Source organism: Uranotaenia lowii, chromosome 3, assembly GCF_029784155.1.
Source record: "Uranotaenia lowii strain MFRU-FL chromosome 3, ASM2978415v1, whole genome shotgun sequence".
In the NCBI taxonomy this organism is placed as follows: Eukaryota; Metazoa; Arthropoda; class Insecta; order Diptera; family Culicidae; genus Uranotaenia; species Uranotaenia lowii.
The window spans coordinates 275,119,165-275,129,284 of record NC_073693.1 but is presented as its reverse complement, the minus strand read 5'-3'; the positions used below and the strand labels follow the sequence as shown (position 1 = coordinate 275,129,284).

General features: G+C 45.5%; 1 protein-coding gene across 1 annotated transcript; it reads right to left on the bottom strand.

Annotated features, from left to right (window-relative positions):
- Window positions 1-4,872: 4,872 nt before the first annotated feature.
- LOC129753443 (uncharacterized) lies at window positions 4,873-8,622 on the bottom strand. The gene is made up of 4 exons (XM_055749266.1): window positions 8,559-8,622; window positions 6,549-8,053; window positions 4,985-5,172; window positions 4,873-4,911 (listed from the first exon to the last, which is right to left on the bottom strand). Exons 2-4 carry the CDS (start codon window positions 7,648-7,650, stop codon window positions 4,873-4,875), a joined length of 1,329 nt encoding a protein of 442 aa, XP_055605241.1. The 5' UTR covers window positions 7,651-8,053; window positions 8,559-8,622.
- Between the last annotated feature and the right edge of the window lie 1,498 nt (window positions 8,623-10,120).

Here is a 10,120-nt window from a genome sequence, read left to right as displayed (position 1 = left end):
TTCTTCGTTAAATGAAACAAACCGAATCCCGATAAAGCAACTTTGTCATTTTCAACTTGTTCGTGAAATCGTTGAATCTGTAAAAAAAATCATGAGTTGCTTGTGATATGAACAAATTTATCTTATTCGGTAGGTATGAATATCTCGAAGAAATACTTTTTCCAGAAATTTTTGGTGACCTATGGAATGGATATTTTACTGAATATATCGAAAATCCTACATATTTTAAACAGGTCGCCCTTCTATATTATTATTGTAAAGATAACTCGTAAAAACATCCTCTTAAGTTCAAAATTTTTTCAGTGTCTTACGCTGGGGTACCCTACGCTTGTGTTATCACATATTGATTGAAAGTCGTAGAGTTTAAAGTCCCAAATGCGTACCGTGACAGGCGCGAGTCCAGGAAAAGCTGATCTCGATCTGGCATACGTAGGGCAGAAAAAGCCGCGGGCCAAAAATCCTGAGGTTGCCAGTCAAAGGGATTCAAGAAGACCGGACAACGACCGGAGTAGACCGAACCCATCGATGGGGGGGGGGGGGGGGGGTGGTGAGTGGCTGTCGAGTAGAGTGCGTCCGACCCAAACGGTTTGAAGGTACAAAGATAAGTCAACGATACGATAAAAAGTCGGATCAGGAGTTGCAAAAGGACAGATCAGGCTTTTAATGAACAAGACGGGTGTATATGTGGTTACCTCGAGTCATTACGAGGAGCGGTCAGATCTCTAGTCGTTAGAGGAGAGATTGGGCCTTGAGTCATACAAATGAGAGGTATGTGTACGTCGACCTCGAGTCGAGGCGAGGAGGGGTTCGGATCTCGAGTAGTAAGAGGAGAGATCAAGCCTCTAGAGGCGAAAAAAATGTCTCCCCATACCCGGGTGCAGACGGATGGCAAAGAGGGGTTTGCTGGAAACGGCAAGAGAAAGAGAGGGTCTCCAAGAGAGACGAGACCAGGAGCCCTGAAAAAGTGCTCGGGATCCTTAGGTCCTGAAGGATATGGGCGAAAAAGAGGTCGAAGGGCAAGGCCAAGTTTTCCAAGCGCCAACTGAGTGGCAGACGGTTGAGCACGAAAAGAAAAAGACGACGAAGGTCAAAGCTAAACCTAAGTCCAAGCCCAAACCCAACCGGGTCAGGGACAAGGGGGAGGCGTTGGTGTTGAACGACTCCAGGCCCGACCTCTTATCTTCAGGGTTCGAAGTTTGCCACCTTGCCCGTCGTGTGCCTGATCGAGAGCAGCTTATCCTAGACTCGCGCCTGTCACGGCACACGCGCGGGACTTAATGCGACGACTCGGATGATTCCCGTCGAAGACGTCATCCTACACCGACTCGAATGGCTCACCCGGCGTCGAGAGCCACTCTACCCGTGGGTATTCCGCGAACGTGGAATAACCCTTTCCCAACGATTTCCACTGCGAAGAAGGTTCTACTCGGATACTCCCCGAAGGTGGAGCATCCTACGCACGAACGCGGCGCACCCACGGCATCCGCTACGCAGAAGGTATTGTCTCATTTTTGTTACTTCAAACCGTGGGGTCGGACGCACTCTACTCGACAGCCCCCCCGTCGGTGTGCCCTTCTTTATCCTCCTTGGCTGGCAACCCTAGAATTTTTGGCCCGCGGATTTTCCTGCCCGTTTTGTGCCAGATCGAGCGCAGCGCTTAAGTGTGGGCGGCTAAAGGTGGGATGGTCTATTTACTAAATAGTCATCCCCCAGCAACCGGAAAGGTGTTTCCGATGTGAGTGGCTTGTGTTGGCGGTGCGGTAAAGCCGGCCATCAGTCGGCTAGTTACACTAAAGACGCAAAGGGTCTCCACTACGGTGGAGGACACAGGGCTGGCAACCCTAGGTGCCCCGTTTTTCAAAAGGCAACGGCTGCACCTTCGCGTGGATGTTTGCGGTCCAGCTTAACCTCAACTACTGCCACTCAGCACATCAGCTGTTGCGGCAGATGACATTTAAGGAAAAGTTGGACGTAGCCTTAATGGCAGACCCGTATCGCAGGACCTCAGATGGAACTAATTGGGTAACCGATAAAGCCAAACTGGACGCAATATGGGTTACAGGAACATATCCCATACAAGACGTGGTGTCTGCTGGTGAAGAAGGCTCCCCCGAGGTGGTCTCTGGAGAGGTTCGGCGGAATGATGAACAAAATTGTTGAAGGTTTCACGGGCAGGGACTTCAACGCGTGGGCCGTAGAATGGAGTAGTCACTTTACAAAACCCAGGGTCCAGATTCTACTGGAAGTCCTGGCAAGGCTGAACGTAGACCTGGGCAACGTAGGCAATACAAGGACCTACCACAGTAATGGAGCGAGCCCATCATTGACGTCACCTTCAGTAGTCCGGGCTGGACGAGCGACTGGAGGGTTCACCGAAAGCGATCACTTTGTGATTCGTTATCGTGTGGGCACAAGTACGCGGGCAGATAGAAGGGGTACGACAACAGGAGAACGCCTCTGGAAGACTACACAATTTGACCGGATCGTCTTCGTCGAAGTTTTAAATTGGGAGCGGACGAGGGTACACGCACGCGCATGTAACGCTGAGATAACAAGGAGGATCAAGCGGAAGGACACTCGGCAACCCTACTGGTGGACGACGGAAATCGCGGACCTGCGTACTAGCTGCCTATGGGCTAGGCGACATATGCAGAGAGAGAGAGAGGTCTTCGTCAGCGAGAGCGAAGCAAAATATGCCCTACGCAGTTGCTAGGTCTGCCCTCTGCAAGGCAATCAAGGCGAGCAAAAAGGCGCGATTCAAGCAACTCTGCGAGGACGCCAATGACAACCCCTGGGGCAACGCTTACAGGATTGTCATGGCCAAGACGCGGAGCGGAAGTGCGCCACAGGAATCGTATCCGATAAACCTGCGTGAGATCGTCAACTAGTTGTTCCCACAGCACGAGGAAGTGACATGGCCGAGGGTCCCGACATCGCTAAGTCCCTCCAGTTGAACAAAGCTCCGGGTCCGGATGGCATTCCTAATGTAGCAGTGAAGGCCACGCTCATGAAACATCGTGAAATGTTCCGGTCATCACTGCAACAATATGTGGATGAGAGGGTCTTCCCAGACATGTGGAAGCGGCAACGATTTGTGCTCCTGACAAAACCGGGTAAGCCACCAGGTGATCCATCAGCTTATCGCCCGATATGTCTCCTGGATACTGCTGGAAAGGTACTTGAGAAGGTGGTCCAGAGCAGGATACAGCTCTACATCGAAGGTGCTAACGCTCTATCCGATGAACAATTTGGTTTTCGGAAAGGCCACAGTACGGTGGATGCCATCCGACGTGTCATCGAAGGGGCAGACGAAGCCAAACTGAAGAAGAGGAGAGGAGACCGGTTTTGCGCAGTGGTCACCCTTGACGTGAAGCGGGCAGCGATTGCGTCGTCGCACATTCGTATGAGGATTCCGGCATATATCTGTAGGATGAAGGAGTGTTATTTCCGTAATCGCCAACTGCAGTATTTGACCATTGAGGGATTGAAAACAGTGAGTGTCTCCGCTGGGGTTCCACATCTATCGATACTTGGTCCGGTATTGTGGAACATCGTTTACGACGAACTGCTGAGGCTGCGTCTTCCCGCGGGAGTGAGACTCGTAAGATTCGTCGACGACATGGTTCTCCTGGTATCTGGCCCATTAACCGGAGAAGTCCAACTACTCGCCACAATAGCTATTGAGAAGGTGACTATTGAGCTTGCGTCTGGCTCACCACAAGACCGAGATGGTGCTGTTCATCAACCTGATTTCAGCACAATCAGGGACGATTGCAGCTGGACCGTGCGCAATCGAATCCAAGCGTGCGATCAAGTACCTGGGGTGATGATCGACGACCGGCTGAGCTTTACGGCCTACGTCGACTACGACTGTAAAAGAGCGGCAATGGCAACAGCAGTCATGTCGAACAACTCGGCGATACGCTGCAGCAGAAGGAGGGTCCTGGCGAGTGAGACCTCGTACATTTTGCGGTACGGAGCGGCAGCCTTGAAGGCAGTCTTCAGCAGGCAGTGTAATCTGCAAAAGCTGTGTAGTGTATAGCGACTGATGAACCTGCGAGTTATCAGCGCATACCAAACGATGTCCTCGGTAGCTGCTGATATTGTGGCGCGGGTCATGCCCATATCGGTCTTGCTAGAGGAAGATATCTTTTGCCAATGTTCCGAAAATCACTCAATTCTCATGAGAGACACTGAAACGTTTTCAACAGCGAAAGCAAAACCTAAATTGTCGGTTGGTTTATCTCCCAGCGGGGCAAAGATTGTGTTCGACAGCGCTGCTCCGAGAATCAAAGAAATTAAATTTGAAAGAGAGACGTTCCTTCTCCAGTTGGAATTCTCAACTGAGTGAGGAGCTACCTGATTTTCAGTTTCTTGTTTCAATCAATAACTTTTCTTGCTCAATCACTCACTCACTCACTCGTTTACTGATCGATGATCGAACGCTGTCTGCCTGATACATCTTGCTTTGTTGTTGCTGTTGTTTGGGAGGACCAAAATAGCCATTCAAACACACAGGCAGTATGTATCTGCCGCTATGGCATAAAGAACGCAGGCAGTATGGACCGATGGAAGGCCGCATTGATTGAGATTGAGTGAGTGAGTGAGTGGATTTTCGAATTGGATCTTGTATCAGTAAGTGTCTCAATCACTTCTGATACACCAGGTAGTGAGCTTGAGAGACCGACTTTAATGCTCTCGCTTTTGAATCTTGTTTACATTGATCTCGCATTGTCGCTCTGTCGACTCTCTAGGGAATTACAGGCAGCAGCATTCAGCAGCAGCAGCATTTTTAAAGGGTCGGAGACAAAGAGAGTTAGATTTCTGCATGGCATAGTTCCTGACTGGTCACGGATGCTTTATGCAGTATCATCATCGGTTTGAACACGTGGCCTCGTCATTCTGCCCAACCTGCGGTGACACAGTTGAGACACCAGAGCATGTAGTGTTCAACTGTCCGAAGTTCGAAGGGATACGCACTAACATGCTTGCCACCTGCGGACCAGACACGACAGCCGACAACATCTTGCGGAGGATGTATGAGGATGCCAATACTTGACGCGTGGCCAGCGATGGGTTCACCCGGATCATGACTGCCCTGCAGAGGAGTTGTAACCAGCACCGGTGTTGCGTGACTCCTTCGGGGAGCATCTAAGTAGTGTGCGTCCAAACCTGGCAGTAAAGCATACAAATACAAGACTATACCTTCTGCGTATAGTGAGCTGCCTGGTACGTCGCGCGCGCGTGTGTGTGTAGGATACCTCACCGTTACCGTCCAGAGAATCCGAGTCGAACGCGCCTTTTGCGACGGAGGGAGTGGGGATAAGACATGAGATATTTCTTCGCGAACTTTGACAGTTTCATGTGCTTGAAAATATCTGCTACCTTCCCCCTTCCTTTTGCCGTATAAAACTCCTGTCCCGGATGCTGCTTGTAGTCGGCTTCGATGTAGGTTTTGTCGTCCATTACCACGCAGTCAAACTTCGTCAGCATCGTCGTGTATGATATAACTTAAAGGTGGAGAAAAAAGCCAAAATCGCGGTGGACGGATATAAATAAAATACGACGGGTAGTGTTCAGCTTTACGATCCAAAATGTAATGAACCAGCATTTATTGGGCAAAGCATTGCAGGGCTTCATGTTCCCTTTTTTAGTATTTTCTCTTTTCTCTTTTACTCTTCATCAATTACATGCTTAAGTAATTTGTTGGGGTTTTTGGGTTAAAATATAACAATTCCTTTTCCCTTAAATTTGTTTATAAATTCGAATTCAAACAAGCTTGAAATTTCCAAAACAATTCTTCTAAATTTTGAAATACTACTTAAAATGTTCGCAAAATATTTACGTTCTTTAAACTTATTCGATATGAAATTGTAAAAAATTTCAACTATTCAAAAGTACACGTAGTCACATAATTTTCGCTTCTTGGGTTTTCTAGTTGAACGACGAATCGAACGCTGATCCGGAACAGCTTCTTGATCAGCTTGCTGCTCGAGTTCCGTCTCCATTGGAACCAAATCCGGTAGAGCTTCTTGTTCAGAAAACAAAAATGAATCGGCTGGGAAACCGAAAAAACCTTCAGCATCTGAATCTGAACTGACATCGTCCTGATCTTCTCTCCTCCTTTTAGTATGCTGTTGAGTGATGTTGGTTTGCTGAATGTTGCTACGTCGATCAAAATTATTGGGATGCAGTACCAATTTCCTTCCTCTGCGAGAAACGGGCAAAATCTTCAATTGACGTCTGTGCGCCTGAAGAATGCGACCACCGAGCGAGATTCCTTATCTCTTCTACCGCTTGATCTTCTTTCAACAAATGTACGCTTCCGCTAAACAAATGGTGCCTTGCAAAAATGTTCCTCCATTCCGGATATAGTACGTCCAACCATGTGCGTCCCATTAATGGAGTAAACTCGTTGTCGCATCGCAGCACTATGAGATTCAGTTTATGATGAATCCCCAAATTTTCTACCTTTACTGAAAACATTCCTGAAATTTTTAACCTTTTCCCATCAATCACGACCAATCTTTTATGACACGGACTCAAACTATGGTTTTTAAAATTTCTGAAGAATAGCTCCTCCGAAATCACGCTTTCAGCCGAACCGCAATCGACTTCCATGGTTAAACGCTTATTTTCAATTAGGGTTTCAACATAACAAGGACCATTTGATCTAGGCTTAGACCCAATTCCCGATGCAATCATGAGACACGACAATTCGTCTTCACTATCAGACTCCAAGTCTGCTTTTAAACGCTTGAAAATTGAAGAAGATGTAGAAGGAATAGGTGATTTTGGAGTATCCAAAAATTTTACACTATTTTGATTTTTTGTATAAATTTTGTTGTTTTGTTTCAACTGATAGCAAAATTTTCTGGTATGTCCCTTCTTTTTACAGAAGGAACAAATGAAAACTTTCTTTTCATTATTAAAACGTTTTCTATTAGAAAACCGGTCTCCACTCCTACTGCGTGAAGAAAACGAACGATTTCTAAAGTTGTTTCTTTCCAGGCTACGATCTCTTCCTCTAAAACCTCCAGAAAACTTCGAAGAATAGGCGCGATTGTTAAAACTACTTTGCGGGCGAGAACCAAGACGTGAAATTATGTTAATATTTTTCTCCTTTTTCCTGTTCAAAAATCGGGTACGGCTCATTGCATGTTCATAATTTAAAATTAACTGCTCAGCCCTTTCGGCTGTTAAATCTTTTTCGTTAAATAATTGCTTTTGTAATTCTTCGTCGTTCACACCTATAGCCAAAACATCCCGAATTCCTCTTTGCTTTAGTTCTCCCAAATTACATTTTTCTGCCAGTACTTTGACTGCTAAAATAAAATCTTCCGCCTTCTCATGATCACCTTGACGCCTAGTCCAAAATTCTTCACTCTGTAAAATCTCTGTGTCTGACTTATCGAATCGCTTTTTGAGAGCCTCAGTTATTTCTTTATATGTAAGATCCCTAAAATTGCGTCCTGGAAACAACTTTTTCAATTCTGAATACACCTCTTGGCCACATACTGCCAAAAACGAAACCTTATATCTGGCTTCCGTGTATTCGTTATGCTCAAAAATGAACTCTAATTGTTCTAAATATTGGGAAAAAGGGACCGAACCGGGAATGTACGGTTCCATGGTCGCAGTCAGAGCCATAATAAATAAAAAGCAATAAAAATTGCTGATCTGAAAACCTCGCACCGATCCGCTCGTGTCGCAAAAAATCCCGTTCTCGAATTGTGAATTTATCACTGCGCTCGACCAATTTCTTCTCGAAGCAACAGCAATCCACACAAAAAAATCTGGTATAGAACCAACAGCTTAAAATTCCGTCCAGGCAAAAGTTACAGCAACCACTTACTGTCTTCCAACAGCAGCAAAAAAAAACCAATTTTCCTCTCACAGCAGCGGTCAATCGCAACTTCCGAACCGCAGCAACAACAGTCTTCCAGGTAGCAGCAGGCAACCCAAATCTTCCAAACAGCAGCAACAACAGCCTTCCGGTTAGCAGCAGTCAACCCAAATCGCACCACAGCAGCAACAACCAGCAGAATCCACTCTGGATGTAAAAAACAGCAATAAAAAACTTTTAACGAACGCTTTGGGCGATAAAAGACACAAATTGTGTTTCTTCTGCACGTTTTCGCTCCCAATTGCAGACAAAAGACTTCCACTTTGACAACTGAAATTCACCACAGTTGATTTTTATTAACTGTCTTGTGGGTGAGACAGTGGTCAGATAATGGTGAGACGTGAGATGAACACCAAGAAAAAGGGATAATGAAAATCTTATCCGATCACAAAATGGTACAGACCGAAAATTCAACCTCGTGGTTAACAAAATGGTGGCGTACTTTCAATGGATGTTGATGCAAATTGTAAATTCTTTGCAAAATCGCTTTTCGTTAGATTTCGCTCACAAAACTTGCTGTAGCATAGCATGCACTTGTTCTGGTTAAAAAAAAAATAAATCCTTTGAAGGAATTTACAAAAAAAATCCGCAGAACAATTGATCGTAACAATGAAGAGCCTCGTAGAACAATATACCTCGTAGAACAATATACCTCGTAGAACAAAAGACTCTTTGTTCTTCAAAACGTGGTTTTTCAAAAACCAACCAAATTGTCCACTACCGTCGCGAAAAAAAACTTCTCGATAATAAAATATCGGTTAAAATACAGGGCACTTTTCCCGAAAACCACGCGCTTACTATTTCGATAAAAAAAAACTCACTTTTTGACCTCGTCGCCAGTTGATATAACTTAAAGGTGGAGAAAAAAGCCAAAATCGCGGTGGACGGATTTTAAATAAATAAGACGGGTAGTGTTCAGCTTTACGATCCAAAATGTAATGAACCAGCATTTATTGGGCAAAGCATTGCAGGGCTTCATGTTCCCTTTTTTAGTATTTTCTCTTTTCTCTTTTACTCTTCATCAATTACATGCTTAAGTAATTTGTTGGGGTTTTTGGGTTAAAATATAACAGTGTACAGCCTCCGGGATCGCGCTTTGGCCGTCGTATTTTGTTTATCATCGCGATTTGGAGTCACTACTGTGGAGTGTCTATATTACAAAGCGCACTAATATCGTTATTAGCTGCATCATTGACATCAAGCAGCCCCTCGTCGGCCAAATCATCGCCCGTCCTTCGCCCGCATTCAACTGTCACATAAGCCAGCCAGTCATGCGCCAATTCATCGTCATTGACGGGCACTCCGGCAACCACCGCAGCAGCAGACTTTTCCCGCAGCGCCGATGGCTTTTCCTCGCCGGACATTAGCAGACCACGAAAGGTAAGAACCCCGCAAAGGAACCTACCCCATAGCAGAACCCACAATTGGCGATCCTGCCAGGTTGTTCCTCTTGTTTGGAACAATAAAGTATAACTATGAACCAAAGAGATCTTCGATTTTTTTTCACAGTTCAGATAGTCGCCATTTTGATGACGCTGCCTTAATTCCTTTTATTTTGTTGTTGGCTTACCGTGCCGGGAATCAAAAAGATAATTTTTGCCTTATCCTAAATCAATTTAAATCAAAAGGGTGTACCAAAGGCCAGGAAAATGTACAACTTTGTTGGTAAGAAAAATTGAACCTGATGCAAAATTCCGATTACCTAGATGCTAGTTAGACAGCAACCGTTTTTTAAAGAGAGTGATTGGTGAATTGATTGCGTGGCACAGCCTTTGTCAAGCTGATAAATAGTTTACTGGTGCATGGAAACGAGATGGTAGCCCCTTTATCTTGTTAGACTGTTTTTTTCCCTGATAGTTCATTTAGTGTTTTGGCGCGATGCAGACTTCCGCCTAACAAGATTTGTTTGTTGCTTCAAATCACTGACGCGATGCAGACTTCCGTCAGAAAGAGTTCTTGATTGATAAGCAGTCATTTGGCGCGATGCAGACTTCCGCCTAGCATGATTTGAATGTTGTTTCAAATCACTGACGCGATGCAGACTTCCGTCAGAAAGAGTTCTTGATTGATAAGTATTGTTGTCAGTCATTTGGCGCGATGCAGACTTCCGCCTAGCATGGTTTGAATATTGCTTTAAATCTCTGACGCGATGCAGACTTCCGTCAGTAAGAGTTCTTGACTAATAGTGGTCATTTGGCGCGATGCAGACTTCCG